General features: G+C 49.6%; 7 protein-coding genes across 7 annotated transcripts; 4 read left to right on the top strand and 3 right to left on the bottom strand.

The window, feature by feature from the left end:
* Positions 1-2,540: 2,540 nt before the first annotated feature.
* Triagg1_10590 (uncharacterized protein) lies at positions 2,541-3,908 on the top strand (the record flags this gene model as incomplete). The annotated part of the gene is made up of 1 exon (XM_062894678.1): positions 2,541-3,908. The coding sequence occupies one exon, from the start codon at positions 2,541-2,543 to the stop codon at positions 3,906-3,908; it is 1,368 nt and encodes a 455-aa protein (XP_062750467.1).
* Positions 3,909-5,155: 1,247 nt separating this feature from the next.
* Positions 5,156-5,941, bottom strand: Triagg1_10589 (uncharacterized protein; the record flags this gene model as incomplete). Its single annotated transcript, XM_062894677.1, has 1 exon — positions 5,156-5,941. The coding sequence occupies one exon, from the start codon at positions 5,939-5,941 to the stop codon at positions 5,156-5,158; it is 786 nt and encodes a 261-aa protein (XP_062750466.1).
* Positions 5,942-6,677: 736 nt separating this feature from the next.
* Triagg1_10588 (transcriptional regulator family: Fungal Specific TF) lies at positions 6,678-10,672 on the bottom strand (the record flags this gene model as incomplete). Its single annotated transcript, XM_062894676.1, has 8 exons — positions 6,678-7,588; positions 7,999-8,044; positions 8,097-8,135; positions 8,186-8,281; positions 8,360-8,652; positions 8,716-9,952; positions 10,014-10,295; positions 10,493-10,672. The coding sequence occupies 8 exons, from the start codon at positions 10,670-10,672 to the stop codon at positions 6,678-6,680; spliced, it is 3,084 nt and encodes a 1,027-aa protein (XP_062750465.1).
* Positions 10,673-11,244: 572 nt separating this feature from the next.
* Positions 11,245-12,717, top strand: Triagg1_10587 (uncharacterized protein; the record flags this gene model as incomplete). Its single annotated transcript, XM_062894675.1, has 4 exons — positions 11,245-11,432; positions 11,497-11,638; positions 11,702-12,463; positions 12,520-12,717. The coding sequence occupies 4 exons, from the start codon at positions 11,245-11,247 to the stop codon at positions 12,715-12,717; spliced, it is 1,290 nt and encodes a 429-aa protein (XP_062750464.1).
* A 659-nt stretch (positions 12,718-13,376) lies between these two features.
* Positions 13,377-14,447, top strand: Triagg1_10586 (uncharacterized protein; the record flags this gene model as incomplete). Its single annotated transcript, XM_062894673.1, has 3 exons — positions 13,377-13,756; positions 13,805-14,105; positions 14,160-14,447. The coding sequence occupies 3 exons, from the start codon at positions 13,377-13,379 to the stop codon at positions 14,445-14,447; spliced, it is 969 nt and encodes a 322-aa protein (XP_062750463.1).
* Positions 14,448-14,874: 427 nt separating this feature from the next.
* On the bottom strand, positions 14,875-18,069 carry Triagg1_10585 (uncharacterized protein; the record flags this gene model as incomplete). Its single annotated transcript, XM_062894672.1, has 1 exon — positions 14,875-18,069. The coding sequence occupies one exon, from the start codon at positions 18,067-18,069 to the stop codon at positions 14,875-14,877; it is 3,195 nt and encodes a 1,064-aa protein (XP_062750462.1).
* A 1,069-nt stretch (positions 18,070-19,138) lies between these two features.
* On the top strand, positions 19,139-20,035 carry Triagg1_10584 (uncharacterized protein; the record flags this gene model as incomplete). The annotated part of the gene is made up of 1 exon (XM_062894671.1): positions 19,139-20,035. One exon carries the CDS (start codon positions 19,139-19,141, stop codon positions 20,033-20,035), a length of 897 nt encoding a protein of 298 aa, XP_062750461.1.
* Between the last annotated feature and the right edge of the window lie 1,214 nt (positions 20,036-21,249).

Genomic DNA, 21,249 nt, shown 5'->3' with positions numbered 1-21,249 from the left:
AGAAGCAGCTGGGCAGACCAGAGTTGGTGATAGTTTGGTGAGATTTGGCTGCACCAAGATTCGGGATGGAGTCAAATCGTCTTGATGAAAACACCAAGATCGAGCTCACGGTCGGGAAAAGTTGGTTCAACGGTGAAACTTTTTGGATGAAAACACCAAAGACGCAGCTGGGAAGGCTGGAGTTGGTGATAGTTTGGTGAAATTTGGCTGCACCAGGAGTCGAGATGGAGCCAAATCGCCTTGATCAAGACTCCAAAATCGAGTTGACAGCCCGAAGATTTGGCCTCAACGGCAGGAAAAGAGAGTTGAAAACACCAAGAGAATCCGGTTGGCGATAATTTTGGTAGTTGATAACTCGAAAATCCAGACTCAATGGCAAAAGCAAGCGAGTTGAAAACACCAAAGAAGTGCTGATGACCTCCAGTTGGCGATAATTTTGGTGGTTGGCAACCCGAAATCTTGGACTCAATCGCACGAAAGAGGTGTTGAAAACACCAAGAAGGAGCTCAATAACCTTAGTTGGCGATAATTTTGGTCCAGAACGGCGTCGAAAATATCCAGGATGAGGGCAAATCGCCTCGATGAAGACACCAAACTCGAGCTGATCAGGTCCAAACCGACCATGCTTGGTTCAGATCGTGTCTCGCATTGAGGATTTTGAGGGATGAAAACACCAAGGAAGAGCCCGACAACCTCCAGTTGGTGATAGTCTTGGTCCTGAGCAGCGCCGAAAATATCCAAGATGAGAGCAAATCGCCTTGATGGAGGCACCAAACTTGAACTGACGAGGCCCAAACTGACCAAGTTTGGTTCGGATCGTGTCTCGAGCTGGAGATTTTGAGGGATGAAAACACCAAAAACTTGGATCAAAACACCAACTCAGGGTTAGGCATCCGAATTGGCGATGGTTGAGCTCAACAGACACCATGATCAAGTGAAATAACCCTGATGAGGTGGTCAAAAGCGAACTGGCAGTGCCCAACTCTGCCGTGATAAACCCAAATCCCATCCAGAATGTGGCAGCATCAGAGGGTTGCAACACCAGATTCGTGATCCAAGCTGCAAAACCTGGTGACACTGGTGATAATTTTCTCACATCTCGAAGTCGCAATGGTTGACTTTCGGCTTGATGAGACTGCAATTCTCCCAGCTCTGGCTCTGGGTTTGGTTCAAGTTTGGGGGCCTGCAACTCATTACAGGAATCGAGCACCGCGCTATAAGAAACCGTGTCCCCGGTAGTAGAAGCGCTTATCACGTATAACTGCATAGAATTCTTCGGTACAAGGATCGTGCACCCCCTTTGAAGAATCTCGATTTGGGCTTTCGAGGTCCCAAGCTGGATGGATTCAGGAGGAGAAGAGCCGCTGCAGGCCTCGTAGATGTGCTGCTCGTGATGTCTCTGTAGGTGAGATGCAAGAGATCCCATGCAGTGGAATCTGATGCGGTGAATTGCATCCATCGTAATCTTTTCTCGTGTATCATATGGAAAAGGCGGCTGAGGCTTGTGCTGTAAGTTGGAGATGTAGGATGTAGGTTGTCGTCAAGAATCGCAGTCGGGGATATGCATTGCACCTATATAGTGGCAACATGGATAAAGGTGAAATGGAGGAAACAAGAGTCAAAGGAGCTGATTATAAAAATTCTATTGATGCTATTCAAAGGGCATATTGTAGCTGCGGATAATACGAATCCTTCGAGCTCTCTGCGGGGTTGGTGAGATTCAATGAACCGGAACAATAAAACGGCGCCCGCCAGCCCTACTCAAGAGGAACCGGCACATTGTTCTGCTCACATTCTCATCCAATCAACAATAGAAAGGCCCGATAATTGTATCTCCCACAACCAAGCCATGATATCATCCTTGAACCAGGTGTGCGGGCATTGCCGAGGACTCTTTGAGCATGCAGCCCTTCTCCTCACTTCCGAGTCAGAAGATGGCAACATATCAGATGATGTTGCGATAGAGTTCACCGAGGAACACCACTCACTACTCATTGCAAACAATAATGCAAAATCGTGCCACATGTGTTCACTAATAGCCCACGTCTTCCCTCACATCTTGGATGCTTATGATCCCCATAGCCCTATCCAATGGGTGATGTGGGGAGACAAAGACAATCAGCTGCTTGATCTTGGCTTTCAAATACGCAAGTATGACTTTATCCAAGATCTACGGATTCAGATCAGTATGGGATCACTCTCTCCAAGACCAAAATAGGGGTAGAGACTTACTTGCTCCAGGTGCCAAAGCAGCCGTGAGCTTGCATCATACTCCAAATACTTGGTCTTTTGAAGCTCTACAAACAGTTCAAGCTTGGATGCAGAAATGCATCTCGACCACAACTACCCACAGACAATGTGCAAGACCTCCGATAAAGAGACAGCTGCCGCTAAGACTGGTAGATGTGATGCCAGATCAGCCACCTCACATTGACTCTGGCAGCACGCTCACACGCAAGGAATTCCAATCATTGGTTATCGATGAAGCACCACCTGTACGAATAATTTCCACCAAATCTCTTCCACTCGATACACGATACATGACACTGAGTCACCGATGGGGCAACTCACCAAGCATTATACTCAACGCAAAGACGGCGCCGACTCTTTTGAACAGCAACATCTCCCCAGAGCTACTCGAATCTTCCAACGCAAAGCTCTTCAGGCATGCAATGTACGTCACCAGGTGTCTGGGAATTCGACATCTCTGGATAGACTCGATGTGCATCATGCAAGATGACGACTCCGAGAAGGCAAAAGAGATTGCTCTAATGGGGGAAATTTATTACAACTCCTCGCTCAACATATCGGCTACTGATTCCACGAGCGGAGCTGACGGGCTAATATTCAGCAGAGACGTCTTGAAGACTTCTTCATGTCAGTTTAGTGTGCATCTTCCTGAAGCCAATCAAAGGCTTGATCTAGTTGCTTTCCACAATAAAGTGCTGGTCGAATCAGACCAAGGTGAATTGAACAGGCGAGGATGGGTCTTGCAAGAGCGAATATTGTCACCCAGAGTGCTTCATTTCACTAGACATCAGGTATTCTGGGAATGCAATTCTCTCTTGGCATCGGATATCCGACCCGAGGGGGAGCCTATAGATCCGGCCTCCGCTGGCGATATGAGAGGCATATTGAGTGCCTCTTCTTCAGCTGCTTTACCAGATGATACGATGAAGGCTCTTTGGTACGATGTCGTGCGCCAATATTCTGCGACATCTTTGAGCTTCGTCGGAGATCGGCTACTTGCAATATCCGCCCTTGCTGAAAGGTATTCCATCGTCAGTTTGCAGTCGCCAGATGAATACGTCGCAGGCATATGGATGTCGCATCTCCCGCTGGCTCTAGTCTGGCGCAGGATCCCCCAGATAGAAACCCCATCGATGGCGTTGCAAAATACGGAACAGGAACAAATCGCACCAACATGGTCATGGGCTGCCTTGACGTGTGCCGTTGAGTCAGCCGACATGAACAACCTACACCCGAACATAGCAGTGGTGGAGGTGGGCGGTATTCAGCGAAGATCTGCTAGTCAATTCGATGGAGTCACAAGTTGTTGGCTACGTGTTCGAGGCCAGATGTGCAAAGTTGAGCAGGGCGTTGAAGCTGCCAGCATCGAAATGGCTTGGGATAAGCCCGCGGCAGACGACGGGGGCGGTGCTCCCAGATTATTCTTGCTGTACGTTGCCTATCGCTCCTTTAAAAGTCGAAGGGACATGAGAGGCTTGGTACTTCAAAGAACGAAGAAGAGAGGCCGGTATATTCGAGTGGGCGCGTTCTCAACGAGCAACTTTGACATTCAAGGGACGTATATAGGAGAGGCATTCACGGGAAACACACATAATCTCGAAGAGGATGATTTCTTGGAGTTTACAAAGAGTCAAGGATACACTATCGAGATGATATAGACCGCCTGAGCCACTACTACTAGCAGCTCTCTAGTCTAAAGCAGTTTGGGAAATTCTGATTCACCACCACTTTTCCCTCATGAAGGAGTGGATACAGTGGATCGCCGGCCGCGGAGATGAAGGCTTCGCTCGAGAATATACACACACGTTGACGCATGTAATGCCGGATAGGGCAAAAGGTGACCTAGTCAACGTAAGCAGCAGGGGATAGCTCACCACATCATGAGCCGACGCGGTCCTCGTTAAACCCGCTTGCTCGCTTAGAAGCAACTATCTTGGTGTTACGGGGACTTTGCTCACATCGTACTCCATATTCCACATTGGATCAAAGATGATGAGTCTATTGGCCTCGGCAAGGCGTGTCAGTTACAGGTCGCGTATAGCTCTGTTGTAGGTCGGAGAAGAACAAGCTCTTGTCGAGATTCATTCAGAAAACACTCTTGCAAACCTGCGACTAGTAGTTCTCATTCATGGAGTTGTTTCTGTTTCATTTCCCGCGGATCAATAGTTACAAATCCTGAGTAATAGATGAATAAGTGCAAAGAAATAAGCACTTGTGTAGCGGAGGAGCCCGTTGTTCCACGAAACCCCTGAAGACTTCGTCTACTATCACAACAATGGGGACAACTCACTAGTAGGTACTCGTATCACAACTTCTGGAGTCTGCTCATGAATCGATAGCTTGGAACTTTTCATGCTGATCGGCAATAGGTGCTAGATTTGCGGAGAATTGCGGACTATTGGGCGGTGTTGTGGGCTGTTGTCCCGTAGTTGTTGATGCTCGGTATTGTAGACAACTTCACGATGGCCACCAGCTACAATCATAGCTTTGCGGCAATCCAAGGTACAAACCAACGTTCATCTTGTAAAGCAGTCAATGTTTCCAACATTCAAATGTACTTGCACGACTTCTAGGAGGTCACTGAACTGTTACCTGAAACCAATGGCGCAATTGACGAACTCTGCACCACCGTTCTCAACTTCCTTTCACGGATCGCCTTGGACCAGTTCAGTTCGTATACATGACAAATCTGGATGCAAGCGGACCGGATACTCGGTACGCCTGCAGCACTATGCAGTAGTCATTCACGAACTCACAGGCCGTCCCGAAGGAAAGCAAAAAGCTCCGACGCAATACTAGGGGCTAAAAATCATCTTGCATTAAGGTAGAAACGAATACAAATAAGGGCGTTTAGCTCTTCTGGTATCTCAAACTACATACACTTCTATCCTCGACATGTCCATCTCTAAATCTTGGCCGCTGCAACAATCGGCCCTCCAAGGCCACCGTCCGTGATGATGATGGCCGCGCCCTGATCAGGTGCCAAGGCGCTTCGCGGCGTGGGCAGATACCAAGTTGCGTTTCCGCCAACCCAGTCGCCAATCTTTGTGATTGAGGTCACGATATTGCGGTGGTTAATCTTCTTGCCCTTGTTGACTCCCTTGCCGACCTTGACGGTCTGGTCGGTGTTGGCGTAGACGACGAGGGAGACTTCGTGTGGGTTTGCCTCCTGCTTGTCGGTGTCGACGCGGACTTCGGTATCGTTTGCGTCTATGTAGATGTGCCAGTCGCGGGCCTTCTGGATGTCTCTGCCCTGCTGGATGATTTGCTGAATCTCTTCCTTGGTCCGGCCACTGCCGTCGGCAACGCCGTTGACTATGACCTGAGGGGTGAACAAGCTCGTGCGAGCCCAGCGTTTGGCGTATGCACGCTGGCGGGCGTCGTTGGTGAGGCTTGAGAAGGTATCCTTCCACCCCGTGTGGTCAAAGAGGGTGACGGGATAGCTCAGGAGGAGCACGTTAGGGTCTGCAGTAGCGGCATGGATACCAGGAAGAGCTGGAGGACATGACTGGCATGACTGCGACTGGAATAGCTCCGCAATGGCAAGAGGCTCAAAGTTGATAAAGCAAGCATCCGTGTGCACATGGTCGGGATGCTCGCCAACAGGGTTTCCATCGGCATCTAGATTCACGGCACAGACCAGCGGGGGCTGCTTCTTGCGCCGGAAGAGCTTGCGGATAATGGAAGCCATTGTTGTCGAGTTGGAAAGAGTCGTTATGTTGTATGAAGGGAGTCAAAAGACCAAAGAGAGTTGTGAAGTTGTGAACAGATGGGTTGTCATTCGAGTTAGGTTTGCAAGACCGAATCAATGGAGCAAGCACAATGAAGCAAAAGTTTTTCCGTTCAGGAGGGATCAGTTCCACCTATTTATGCCTGTCGGCGTTCATGTTTGGTGCGACTCATAGGGAACCTTCTGGTGCAGTTCAAAACACATGCCAAATAATTCAACTCCTGATTCCAGGCTACATCATGTTCGCCCAGTATTCTGCGCCACAGGCCCCTAAATTTAGTCGCGAATCAGCACGTAGATACAACGACCAGGGTGGGCGAACCTGGAATCCCACATGATAGGAGGCATAATTGATTTCTAGGATCGCGGGCAATATATGCAGAGCCCGTGGGGCCTGGTTCAGCTGTAAGCGCTTGGTGTTCATGGGTTTGGAATCATGCACACTATCTTGTTGAGTGGAGCTTGTGACGCTGAACCGAACAGTTTCTCACTTGCACTAACAGAATAGAGCATTTGCTCTTTATTCCAGATGCTTGTACTATCAAGTTCCTCATTCGTTATGGCCCCAGGAGACGTTCGCCATGTGCCTTGTTTGTCTGCTTGCATACTCCCCACAAGGCTGAAACTCCATCTTTCTAGGAACCCTAGGCGACAGAAAGATGTGTAATCAACACATAATACGCGACGGCTCAGGATCCTAGTCGTGAGCTCCCCAGATGGCTTCTTCATGCAGCCAGTCGACGACTTCATCATCGCCAAGGGCACTGTTGCTGGTGATGATGCCCTTGGCGGGATCAAAGTCTGGGCCTGCGTCATTGTACACCTTTACTTTCCTCGTATGACCTGCGCCGACTTCCAAGATCGTTCCCCCAGAGTACTCGTTTTCTTCAATACATTTCAGCATTGCTTGGGCCACCTCTTGCGGAGTCACCCACGCATCTTGGGCAGCGTCGACATTCATCAGCTTCTCTGGGTGCTCCGTCCAAAGAGGTGTGCGAACAACTCCAGGCGCGACACCATTAACGCGCACTCCGAATCGAGGCTCTAGCTGTGCCAGGCAGCGAATGAAGCCAGAAATACCAAACTTGGATGCGCCGTATAACGGGGCTCTAAATACAGGAATCTGCCCAGCAACTGAAGAGATGTGAACAACCCTCTTTGGGTTGCTGAGCGATACCTTTGCCGGAGCATTCTTGAGCTTGGATCCTTCAGCGGGCGGTCGAGGATATAGCCAATGTGATATTGCCATCTGGGTTGCGCGAATAGGATGCGTCAGGTTGATATCTAGCAGCGCATAGTGGTCCTTCTCGAGTGCATCCCTGCTTTCGCTGGACCCGGGCGGATGCCAGAAATTGGACCAGTGAGGCTCGTATACTCCTGCTCCCGGGCAAACAATGTCGAAATCCCCATATGTTTCCAGGGCAAAGCTAAACATTTTAGAAAGGTCGGACCACGAGGTTACGTCTGTCCGGATGTAAGAAGCCTGGCTTCTTCCATCGCTCTGGTACTTGGAAATGACGTCTTTTGCCTCTGGACGCAGCTCCAGGTCGGCAAAGACGACATTGCAGTTACGCGAGAGGAGAAGTTCCGCAAAAGCAAGATTAATACCTAAGATGAAATCGTACGTAAGTCAAAGCATCGTTTCGTTGTTTGGCCGCCAAGTTGGCAAGCGAGAGACAAACCAGAGCCGGCGCCAGTTATGATGGCCGTTTTGCCAGAGACGGAAAACGGCTGGATTAATGCCATTGATACAGTTTCGAATGCAATGCACAAATATCGCAGGTAATTCTTGTTCGCGTTGTGATTCAGCTGATATGAAATTGAGAAGAATATCGTTCAAATTCATCCATATATATTATAGACATAAGAGTGCGGAGAAGCATCATGTGCAACCGAACGAGGTGGATGTCACACCTCCAATAGCAGCCGCCCCCGCTGCAGTTAAACGGCATCATACGTGCGGATAAACAAGAGAGTTGCATTAGGTATTTCCAACATGCAGCGCTCGGCTCGCATACCGTATTCGTGAATCTCCATTGCGGAAACTCGATACAGCGACATCGGCTTGTGTTTAGCAGTTCGGGAAACCCGGTAGTGGAAATCCAGACTCCCACACGTTCAATTCAACTGCGAGATCGAAAGGATCGTTTCCAACCTATCGGAAGATTAGCACCGGCATACTCATTACCGAGAGTTTAACCTTACATCGGGGTAGTTGCTGTCGAGCCACACTGCAGTAGGAAGAGCGCTTGCATCTGGAGGAGGTGGTGGGTGGGCATTAGAAGCCTGTGAGAGACGTGGCTGTAAGTTTGTGTTCACAATCAACAATGACGGGTACAAGGGAGGGATGAGAAGAAACGCTGCTGGTGCGAAACTTACAGCTGTTTGATTGACAATGTCTTGCGTAATGGCCTGCTGTTGAGCGAGATCAGCGGGCTGGTGCATCCATACATTCTTATAGTACAAGTCCAGAAACCTGCGTGCACAAGATGATTTTGCATTTTGTCGAGACTCCTTTCCCAGATGTATCTTGATGAGCATGATGGCCGTGCACATGATGAAAAAGGTCCATGGATCGGAGAAGCGCAGATACTTGTCTTCGATGACGGGGAGGCATTGCTCTAGCAAATCGACAGTCGAGGGAGCATTGGTCATGATGATGCTGCCGGAGCCTATTTGAAATTCAGTATGATATTCCGAAAGAAACGGCTCGTAGCGGGATGGAAAAGACTAACCTTCTGGTTGTAATAGAGTAAGGCGCGTCAAATGCAGTGAAGCAAGTGCAAGATCTTCGCGCAGTTGTGCCAAGCTCTGGATCCCCAGGTTCGTGAGCCGGACGCTAGAAATCAGTATTTCTCGTGATGTCTGGTAGCAAATGTTCTCCGAAAGTGGATAGCCGCCTCCTTCTCTGTCGATGTATGGTCGGTGAATGGCCAAAAGGCATTCCTTGAGCTGAAATTCCAGCATTGTGTACGACAACAAAAGGTTTGCATCACTTTTGTTGTCAGTTCCGTTGCTGTTCCAGGGGGGAAGGTCATTGATCGCTTTTGTGATATCATGAGTGTAGCGCAAAACATCGTCGTAGCCTAGAGCCCTGAAGAATCCGGATCCGAATAATCGTCGTGATATCTCGAGGCGTAGATCCCAGCTGCGGAAGCTATGGAACTGGTAAGAAGACGTTGTATAGTAATTAGAAGATCTTGACATGGGAGCCTGCTTGGTAGTGTCGTTAAAATCTTCATCGGCGAGATTGAGGGGCGCTGAGACATTGCACTCAACACCGTGTAGAAGAGTGGGCAGGCCACATTCAAAAGAATTCTGGAGCTCCAGCTCGCGAATGGTGTACCAGATGCGTTTCTTCATCTCCCTTATGAAAAATGCATCTGCCATGGAAGGACTGCGATTCAACCCATCCATAATGGCGTCTTGTACTAAATAGCCGGTGTCTTTCCAGAATCTCTTCTTTCCGACAATGTTCATCCGTTTGGCAATGTACATTAAACAGCCGACTTGATAGTGCACAAGCTTGCGATGTTTTGTGCTTTGCAATCTCAACCAGTCATCGATTGAAGAAATCCACTGCTCGGCCATGTTCCTGTAGGCGGCAGGGACCGGTGTAGCACCCACAAGGTGGGAAGAGGCACAGATTGACACCGTAATCATGGATAATATCATTGCTGCCATGGTTGGGTACCGGGGCTTACCAGGAGTCCAAAAGTTGATATACTCCCTGTTGAAGGTTGGGACGTGAACAACGCGATGGAGCTGCTCAAAGTGATCGAGGTATATGGCGATTAGCACATCCGTGTCACCTTTTGGTGGTAACAGACTTTCGATCAATGGCTGCTCTTGGGCTGCCATCTTCATTCTCCAGCCATCATCCTTGCCGGCCTTGTTCTTCTTGATGTAGATTCCGTAGGGCTTTAGCCACTGATCAGCTATCTCCTTGATGAACGGAAACAACTGCGGAATCTGCAGCATCAAATTAGCGACCCAAGATTTCTGCTTAGATAGAACCAGACATGGAATTTACCTCTGAGAAGAATCGCAGCAGGGTATGTCGCCTGTAGTATCCCCGTGGGGATTTCTCTCTTGGATCAGGCGGGCCATCGTTGGTATTGATGGGATTCCGACTGATGGCGATGACGTCCTTGGCATCGACTTCACTTCTTTTGGGAATCCCATCGTCATTGACATCTTCGGTAAAGAGATCCCTGCCTTGCCGAGGAGTAGGCTTCGAGAGCAGTTCTCTCAGCTGAAAAATCTCAGCTCGAAGATTCTGAAGCTCGGCCTGGTCGGATTTAATCTGCTCCAACTGAGCGCCATGGTTGATTGGTAACAACAGAGGCCTCGGGTTAGTTTCGAATTCGCACTGGTCTGCTCTTCCCGTTCTGACGCAACGGCGGCAAGGTCGGCCTCTGTCACAAGAGAGCTAATGTCGAGTGTTCTGCGTCAGAAAAGGAAAATCAAAGACACCATCGCCTCTGAGAAGGTGAATCTTGTTCGCATTACCTTTTTCCTTCTGCATTCACCGCAGCTCAACTGAAGGCGCTTCTTCCTTGCGCGTCCCTCCTGATGCCCGGCATTGGAGCTGGAGCTTGCAGCTGGAGCGTCCAAACGGACAGTGCCCTTCTCACTGCCGACATCGGCTATTGTCGGAGCCGGACACACCCGTTCCGGATCGTCTGTCATCTTGGCGGGTGCAGAGTCTGTCGTCGATTTCAAATTCTCTTCTTGATCTTCATATCAAGGTTGCCAAAGCGCCGTTCCAGGGTTCCAAGGAGATATTCTATACATTCCCGGTGGGCCGTGATTGGGTGGCTTGCACAATGACCGACCATCTCCGTCATCAGCTCTTCTCCACCCTCTCCAGTTGTGGAAACAATCTCGTCACGTTCTCCGGCGCTATTCCCAGACGAGGCGTTATCGATCGAGCTTCAATTTGCCTTACACCGAGAACTCTGCCTGGAGATGTCTCGTAAATCGAGCACGCGCTATGAGGATCAGATAAGAAAAAAAATGGATTTTCTGTTGACTTTTTCTGTTGACTCCGCGCAGCACGTTTGTGGACCGTCAGCTCGGCGATTCGGAGATGATGCTGTTCAACAATGGCAGTGTTTGACCATATTTAAGCTCAGACACCTACAACTCCTGAGTATAAATGAGATTCAAGCAGATCTACGATCGGCTATCCTGGGTAGTGTGGCATCCCTCCTGTGACCAAGGACTCTAAATCTTAGTGTCCAGTCATTTCATTTGCTACCATGTCTTCGGGTAGCACCACCGAGATCGAGTCGGCAATCTTCTCAGGGGGTGAGGAGGTCGTTGAGAGTTCCAACGAGACAAAGGCCCATACGCATGAATATCCAGAAGGAGGCTTGCGGGCATGGTTGGTTGTCTTTGGATGCTGGTGTACATCGTTTGCATCCTTTGGCTATGTTAATTCCTTTGGGTGAGTACTCAGTGGTTCGATATTGAACAGGATGAAAGCTAACACAACTCCTCTCCAATGACAGAGTCTACGAAACATACTATCTCAAGACATTCTTATCCGGCCACTCTCCGTCTGATGTAGCATGGATCGGTGCTATTCAGTCTTTTGCCCAGTTCTCGGCGGCTTTGGTCGCTGGCCCGCTCGCTGACCGGTATGGAGCAATGGTACGAAGCCCTTCACCTATAACGAAGTCTTATCGAGTACGACTAACACTCATCATCTTTCAGGTCATCATCTGGCCATTCTCCATTCTCCTTGTCGTCGCCATGATGCTCACCAGCCTTTGCACTGAACTCTATCAATTCATTCTCTGTCAAGGAGTCTTCATTGGCATTTCGGCCGGCCTCATATTTACCCCAGCAATTTCCATTGTTGGGCACTACTTCTTCAAGAGACGACCGATAGCGATGGCCTTTGCCACCACTGGCTCTCCCCTTGGGGGAATCATTTACCCAGTAATCATGACAAACCTCCTCCAAGAAAATTCGGTCGGCTTCGCATGGGGCCAGCGTATATGTGGCTTCCTGACTCTGTTCTTGTTGGCAATTGCATCAATTACTATTCGGCCAACACCATTAAAGAGAAAGGGCGCTTTGGTTTTGCCAGATGCGTTCAAGATTCCCGCCTTCTCTCTCCAAGTGGCAGCCTTATTCATGATCATTCTGGGACTCTGGACGCCGTATTTCTACCTCGCTGACTACGGTTCACTACACGGAATGTCTCCAGGTCTGGCATCCTATCTATTTGCTTTGATCAATGCAGGGTCGTTCTTGGGCCGGGTGTTTGCCGGTTCCGTTGCCAAGTATCTCGGCCAGTTTAATGTCATCACTGTAGCCTGTTACGCCTCCGGATTACTGATGTTTTGCTGGTTGAAGATCACTTCGACAGCAGGCCTTATCGTGCTGGCCATTTTGTTTGGCGCGACAAGTGGCATCATTATCGGCCTCATGTATACGACCATTTCACATACGGCAGATCACCCCAGCAAGGTAAGTCCCAATTGACATTCAGCAACCCAAAATCATACAATCTAACGCATTTGCAGATCGGAACATACATAGGAATGGCCACATTTCTCATCGGATTTGGTGCCTTGGGAGGCACTCCAATCACTGGAGCCCTGATCGATAGATATGGCGGCTACTCCCAAGGCATTATCTTCAGTGGTGCCGTCCTTATGACTGGAGCTGTGCTCTTTAGCGGCGCGCGGTTTGCTTACTCGAAAGACAGGCTTGTCGTTTAGAGTTGGGAAGTTCGAAGAGCTTCAACCCAAATGAGAGGCTTCGAGTCCCCTGGATCCAATTAGACTGGACTCCGTTTTCTGCCGGATCTTCACATTGGCCTCGATTGCAAAGGGTATCTCCTCTACGACCTTTTTGCCCGAGTGTTTACGCAAGGAAAACTCGAGTTTATTATTTTTAGATATCAGCCTCACAGCAACGCGAAAATAGCCGCCGACCCCAGTCTCGACCAGATGCATTGGGAGCGGGGCCGCGCCAAATGCACCAGCGATATCACGGCATCCAGCTCCAGAAATGCCCCGAAATATTATAGACATGGTCCATGGCGCTTAATAGGCATTCGCCGATGGAATATCACGAGAAATACGATCAAAATAATACTATCTAGTGGTTTCATGCTCTTTCCGCATGCATTAGTCTCTTACCGCTCACCAACTGAAACACTTCTAAATCGCTAGTACGAAGTAACAACTTGTTGAGATGATCTATTCAGGTATAGATCACGGAAAATGGGGTTTTAGAAATGACATATATAGACTCGTATAATTGCATGCTTCGTCGTTGAGATTCTCAATCGCAACTCCATATCACAACTTCCCTCTACAATATCTCATTGGTAACATTGTAATATTTCACTTTGGCTAAATTGTCTCCTCTCGCCATGGCCTCATCTCTTAATAATGGTTCAGTTCCTCAGTCTCAGTCTCTGAGAACACCAAAAGGTGGTTCTACATTCCGGATTCGAGGTATACCGCTGAATTGGGACATGGATCAACTGCAGCGCCACATCGAACTTCATGAATCTGCTTCACAGCCTGTGGTCAAATCTCTCGCAGCTGAGATAGATGGCCACTTTAAAACTGCTACGATAAATTTTCTGAACCCTCCATCTCCAGTGCAAGCCGCAAAGCCTTGGTATATTCCGTTACCAGAAACAGACGAGAGTAAGCTGGCTGTTTCCAATCTTCCCCTCAGACTGGATGGGGGTTTTCTCGGCATTACGACTCTATTTTCACCTCCTGTTGAGGACCATGATATTGAGTACGCATGCCACTTCTGAGAGGTCTTCCCACGTTAACCGCAAAATAGTGTCATCGCGGTGTCTGGACTTGGAGGGCACGCCTACGGATCCTTCAAAGATAAAGACGGCAATTACATGTGGCTGCAAGACGCGCTTCCGTCTGACCTCATCAATACACATAGCCATCGTCCAATGACACGAGTCATGATCTACGGTCACAAATCAAATGTTTACAAGAGCAGAAGTGTGCAAGATATAGATGATTTGTCGACTGCGCTTCATTCAAACCTCCTTGCTCTAATTCAAGCTCCAAGGACAAGGCCGATCATTCTTATGGGTCATAGCTTGGGAGGATTAATCGTCAAGAAGGTAAACAAAATAATATTACACTATAGTTGCCTATCTATCTAACCAACCTTGTAGACGTTGATCACTCTATCAAAGTCATGTAGCCAGGAAGATCAGAAGCTTTTCCGGGCGATCTATGGGATCGTCTTCTTCGGTGTCCCTCACAGCGGCATGGATATTGAGTCACTCATCCCAATGGTCGACGACGGCCCTAATTTTCCTCTGGTTAAGTCTATTGGAACGATGTCCCCAGTTTTGGACCAGCTCCAAGAGGAGTTTCATCCTGTCTTAGGCAGACAGGGAGACAGAGAAATCGTATGCTTCTACGAAACAGCAGAGTCACCCACCGCACAACAGGTATAATAGCTTACTCCGCATGGTTTATGTACATTCACATTAAATATGAATAGGATCAGAATGGGCGATGGCGCATGATCGGCCCTCCAAAAGTTCTTGTTACTAAATCTTCTGCAGTCCATTGCCGTTCATGGGAGAATGATAATGATCATATATGGCCTATAGCACGATCTCATTCCGAGATAGTCAAATTTGGTCCTACTGACTGTTTCTACGGCGGTGTCCGGGATAGGCTCCACGGGCTCGCCCAACGAGCGGCGAGGATACAGCAACGAATTTAACACAGAAGGGGGCGGTTGGGTGGTAACGGTCCGAGTATTGTAATATCCAACTATTTAATAAAATGGAATCATGTTTATAGCACTGTGATACCAACACAACAAGTAGAGCCTTGAAATCAAATTCCCCAACCTCATTTTGAACTTCATAAATCTCATGCCGAGACTCCAACTCTCAACTTGTTCAGAGCATCTTCATACTTTGCCGGGCTGTGATCAGTCAACATGCTCGTTCCAAACCGCAGCTCTCCAAACCGACCCTCTACATCCTTTACATATTTGAGTACAATCCTCTGGGCAGGCCGCCCGATATGCTCCTCATCCAGCAGAAGGAATGCATCCCTCCTCAGTACTCGCTGCGTCTCAATGGTAAACACCTCGCCCGGTGGAAGAAGCTTCTTCCCTTTCATGCTCGTCCTCATATTCTCCAGCGCGGGAAGCATCCATCTCTCTTCGTCGCTGACGCCTCCGCTACTGGCAACTTTGCTCGCACTGCGATAAGAGTACCACCTCTCTGAGACATTGTCTTGGAGTGTATTCCAGATGCGCTGGCGAATCTCAGACTTGGTATTGTTCTCGTCATGCTTGAATGCCAGAGAGACTCCTTGAAAGTCGTGCAGCAAACCCAAGGACAGATGAGGAACCAGATCATTGCCATGCACGACGGTAGTGATGAGGCCGCGGGTGATTTTGCGAAGAGATGACGACATGACGGCGGGAGGACCATACGCATATACATGTATGCGACGGCCAGATGGAGGTCGAATGTCGCTCAGTTTCACGTTGACAAGAGCTTCATTTGGCGGGGGCCTGAGTGTATACGGCTCGGCGGATGTGACGAAACCAGGTCCGATGGGATTAGGCTCAGACAGCATGATACCCAATAAAGATGTGACACCAGCTCCCAGTGAATGCCCGCAGAGCACAAGTCCATAGTCGGGGAATTCACGTAGAGCTTCTTTAAGGGTCAACAGAACGCGACCGTCACCACCGTATAGCAGTCTCCTAGCAGAAGCATGGATTCCCTTGTGTACTCTGTAGCCTTTGCCTCTCCATACAAGCCTATCATAGTCGCAGGTTAGATCAGCCAAGACGTCTTCGAATCCTAACGTTCCTCTGCAAGCAAGAACAACTGCCTTGGCTGCATGGTCAAGCGAGATGTAGTGGACCAAGGGGACACCAGATTCAGTCGCACCAGTGGCATCACTGCCTCCGTTGGGGTCGACAAATGAAGCGAGAAGGATATTGTCCGACTGCGATTCGGTATGATGAACGAAATGCCGAACATCGTGGTGAACTCCGTCCCAGACACCAAGCTTTGGCGTCTCGTTCGTCACGCCGGTAAGCCTGAGGAAGTTGGAGCCATAGCACGCAGAGGAGAACCGCATATATCGGGTAATGTTAGGGAGGAGGTGACCCTCAGGAAAGGTTCCATCGACAAAGCCTTCTTGTCGAAGAGCATGGAGAGCGTCAGCCGTGTTGTAAGCGCTCTTCTGATAATAGGAAGATAACACCAAAGACGACTGAGAGTCATTGGTTCCAACGCTGTATATGCTAGTGGCATACGACCGATTCCGGCGATGGCCCGGCGGAGCAAGGTAGACACTATGGTGTTCAGTGGGCGATCTTGGTACCAAATCGCTGGTTGGGGATCCTGCCCGCAAATCCTTTGCTGCATCTCTATGGGGAGATTTGATGTGAAGCTTTGGTTTCTCGTGGGCACTTATGTAGTCCATCGGACTCGATTCCTTATTCCAGATTGTTGAGATGGATGGACCGCTTCCTCGTAGAACGTGTCTCAAGCCCGTCTTTTTATCCGACGACCTGGAGGATACCACCGCTTCACTTTTTCTATTTGTATGACTCTTTCTATGGGAATCATGCGATTTTGAACTGTGGGCTGGTGTGCGTTGCCTCTTTTGGTTTGCCATGGCCTCCAAGTCTTCGAGATATATCGGCTCTTTTGAAGGGACCGCAGCTCGAGAGGCAACAGCCTTGGCAGAGTCGGAATTGTGTTTGCGAGAACTCGATTTTGTTGGTTTTGAGAAATCATGAGCCTGTGTTTTATGGCGCCTTTTTGCCTCAGTCGATGAAGATGGCCTTGACTGCAGTGTAAAAGCAGAAGAGGGCAGCATGGTAGGTGATGCAGGAGGGGATGGGCCGTCAGGGATGGTTATCGTAGGTGTTCCTGGAGCGAGAGTTTCTTCGCTGCTGCTGCAGCTCTGGTGGTCGGTTACCACTTCGATGGCCTCGTCTTTGGAATCCTCCTCGCCTCTAAAAGACGATGTTCCCTTCTTGTTGCGGTGTATTTTGTATACCACTCTGTAGTATGATGTTGAAGATTGGTCTTGTTGATCCGAGGATGAGTATGATAGGTGGCTTCCCGTGGTAATGGATTTTGTTTCTACGATTTCGGCCCCTGGAGGTGTTGGCAACGAAAGGAGCCGAGATCCATGAACGTCAACCGTAATTGTCTGGACCGAAGACACCGAGTTGGAGACGGATACCGTTGTACTTGGAGACAGAGAGGCTATGATTTGGCTTTTGAGACGAGACACAACAGCTTCATCGTCCTCTGCTCCAGTCCAGGGGCTGCTGGGCGGTGATGATGGAATGTCGTCTTTGTCTTGGGCGTTGTAGCCTCCACGGATCTCGCTAAACACTTTTTCATCAACATCAACCCTGTCTCCATCTTCCAAGACAACAACATCCCAAATGATTTCTTCGTATGACTGCCTTCGGCGTTCCTCCTGAGTGGTCTTGCGACATGCTCGCTGTAGATAGGCCAGCGTGCTGAGCGCAAGGGTCAGATCAACGACGCCAACTCTTTCCCCTTGGAGGCCTGTTGCAGGATTTTCAAATTCACGCCGAACAAGCGTGATGATGCTGGCAACGGCCCGAGAAGAGTCTGTTGAGCCGAAGAGCTGGTCCAATGACGACAGGAGAAGTTGCGATCCTGCGGAAGCGGTGGAAATTGTTGTGCCTGTGAGGCGGAAGCTGACGGACGTCCAGAACACAGCCTGAGTGACAGCGTAATGCAGGTTTTCAAGGCTGCGCTCCAGAACCGTCTCTGTGTCTTGAATTGCCAGCTCGGTTCGTGATTGTTCGAGAGTATCTTTGGCAGCCCGGCTGATTACACCTTCAATCAGCCCGCGGGCCAGCTCGAGGCCGCCGAGGGTAGTGAGTCTCGCAGCGTCAAGACTTGCATTGCTGACCACTGACCCAATGCGTATGGCAAGCGATGTAGATCGAGCGGCAAGGCTCACGGCTTGAGCAACAGGTGATGGGAGAAGCGTTGGTCCTTGTTTGTACTGGGCCTGCCTAGAGGCCGCGACAGCGTCTGTGGCCATTGAGGTTGCGATTGAGATTCGACAGGCCAATTCAAATGCTTGGACGATGCAAGTTGTTGGATATCGACATGTCTAGACACCGCTTCGCTTCGGGCCGGTCATACTCGACGCTGCAGGGAGAATCAAGCCGGTTATTAGAGAGCAAGCAGCACATGCAGTCATCCATAACACGGCCAATGTTGATTTCCCAACTTGGTGCCCATTGAGTTTCACATGTGATTTCGCCTCTTTAGGCCCCTTGACTGGCGATATCAGCCACCAATAGGAGGATCCCACGTCCAATCCGACGCCCCATAGCCAGGCTAGATCGAATTGACGGTTGCTATCCTATCAAGCAAGGGGCGACACGCCATCGATTGTGCGTGTTTTTGCAGTGCTGTTCATGCATGACATGCTGGCCGAGGCTGTTGGAATGGAGCTAAATGAGGTGTCGAGAGACCGGTTCCAGATACGGCAACATCGATAACGAGACCTGAAATGCAAAGATGGATGGTGAGACATCAACACAATTTCGATGAATTCCAGTTCAGGACGTGTGTAGTCGCAAGGTGATGCAGATTTTGCTCGGTCCAAGTACACGAGTAGGCAGTATTGATCGTATCGAGCCGTCTCCCTCGCTTAGCTGAAGCTGATAGCGAACCGTCTCAGCGCCCATCGTCCACTGAGGATCGGCCACAACAGTCAGTCTTTATCCCCTAGCTGCGCTGAGACAGCGCCCTGGAAGACTCAGCTCAGCGCTCCTTTTTGCCAGTAGTCCATAAGCGAACCGGACATGGGCGGGAACCTCGACTTTTTGTTGTGCTTGGTTTCCTGGCTTGGTTGTCAGCACCGGCTATTTCGTGTCCACGCTATTGCTGGAAAACGAAACCATCTCCACAGAGTTGCTCTCTTCTCATAGTTGAGCGTAATATTCAGAGGCAGATCCACGTCTGTCATCTTCCCGAGTGGGCCATTCTGCAATCTCTTGGTGTCCAAGGAGAGCGGATGAAAGTTGTAGAGTGCCTAACCTAGTAGTTCCCACAGTCATAGCAAATTCCATCTAGAAAGCCTCCTTCTCCCACCAGAAATCATGAGCGCGAATCCAAGTCCCTACAGCGTCGAGTCTCTCTTCCGAGTCGATGGCCTTGTTGCTGTCATCACCGGTGGAGGCTCTGGTCTAGGCAGAATCACAGCCCATGCCCTCGCCGTCAACGGAGCCAAGGCCGTCTATGTCCTTGGGCGACGAGAAGACTCCCTGGCCGCCACGAGAGATACATGTCCAAAGCCAGAGGCCATCCGACCCATTGTCTGCGATGTCACCTCCAAGGACTCTTTGAAAGCAGCTGCCGATCGTGTTCGCGGAGAGCTGGGTTACTGCGACGTCGTCTTCGCCAACAGCGGAGTCATCACGGCTGACAGTTCAGACATCATAAAGAATGCCAACACTCTCGATCTCAAGGCGATTCAAGAGGGACTTTGGGAGCACAGCATGGAAGAGTTTACGCAGTCTTTTCACGTCCACGTCACGGCTGTTTTCTACACTGCCCTCGCCTTCTTGGATCTCCTCGACGAGGGAAACAAGAAAGCGGTGGTCCCCCAAAAATCTCAAGTCATCGTCACAGCTTCTGTTGCGACCTATGCACGTCTGCCCAAAGCTGGATTTGCCTATGGCAGCAGCAAAGCGGCAGCAGCACAGCTAAGCAAGCAACTCGCAACTCTGTTGGCACCGCACAAGATCAGAGTCAACTCGATCGCGCCAGGGCTGTACCCGAGCGAAATGACTGAGCGAGACATCAAAGCTTCTACCCAAGAGGTTCGAGAGGAGGGCAGTTTGCCGGGGACTTTTATTCCGCTGGGGAGGATGGGCACGGAAGACGAGTTTGCCGGCGCAATGCTGTTTTTGACGAGCAAGGCGGGAGGATACGTGGATGGAAGCGTGCTGCTGACGGATGGAGGTCGACTGAGCATCACGACCTCTACATACTAAATAAAGACAGACTGTAGCGTTAGATGGCTGTAGAATACATGCTGGCAAGATCATGATCGCGTGCAAAAATATCAAACGTATTGAGCAGCCCTCTGTTCAGTCCTTCTCTACCAAACACCACAAGACTGCGGCATCGCGCAAACATTCCCCTTCTCTCGCTCAACACCAACGCAATTCTGCTCTGCCTAGGATGGAAGGAAAATCTCTTCTTCACTGCTAGGGCAAGCCCCAGCAAGTAATGAAAAGAGTCGCGTCGCCTGGAGGCAGTGTAATACCAGGGACACTGTGAGCAGAATCATGCGCAAGCACAGAGGAAGCTGCTCAAAGATCAAAAATAAGAATAATCACGATTGGTCTCCTTAGAGACCTTTCAGAGATTAAACTGAAAAGAACAGATACTACACTTGATCTAAGCCAAAAGGCAAAGAGAGCTAAAGAAGAAAAGAGGAAAAGAGAAGCTTCGCTTTCTCGGGAGCGGGCGAAGAATAAATAGTAGGTGGAGAGCGGTGAGTGCAGTGGACCGGCAGAATCGCCCGGAAAGCGGCGAAGCTGCAGCTCCGGGTGAAGCATCGCGTCTTGGATGGAGGATGGAGACTCGAGGGACCGTTTATTACGGGGAAACGGCCGATTCAGCGCGTTGGAAGCGTGTGTCGTGTAGGCATCGAGGTTTGGTGGCCAGTATTCACGTTGGATTCACAAGAGGCAGACGGTTCCTTGGTGATCTTTCCTCTGCAGGAGTCCCTGTAAGATGTGAAGATAGATGTAAGATTTGTACATGGGCATTACATGAAGCAGTTGAAGACATGTTCAAGCAGAATTGAGCCAGGAGAAAACGACGATAGGGCTCTTGAAAATATAGAAGAAATTGCAACTATCATAGCTGTCCACTGCTTTGTACATTCGGCGGATGGTGATGAACGCGCTGCCTCTACCATGCTGTAATCCCAAGGTCGATATTTCTTTGCCATCTTTGTCAGTGCGTTGATGTCCTCGACCAGGTCTGCTACGCATAGTCATGCACGGGAAAAGAGATGAGCAAGCTATATCATTATGCTCATATTAACTTGCTACATCAAGCACCCCTTATTCAACATCCTAACTTGGTGATTAGGTATAACATCATTTGATTCTCGGTGGGTTCCTTCAACGGCTTTCCAGCGTGCAGTTCCAACGCTTTGGTGCCCAGTACGGACTGGAGCTGGGCGATCCAGAAT

Source organism: Trichoderma aggressivum (assembly GCF_033847375.1).
Source record: "Trichoderma aggressivum f. europaeum strain CBS 100526 chromosome Unknown scaffold_077, whole genome shotgun sequence".
In the NCBI taxonomy this organism is placed as follows: Eukaryota; Fungi; Ascomycota; class Sordariomycetes; order Hypocreales; family Hypocreaceae; genus Trichoderma; species Trichoderma aggressivum.
This window is presented reverse-complemented; position numbering and strand designations above follow the sequence as displayed.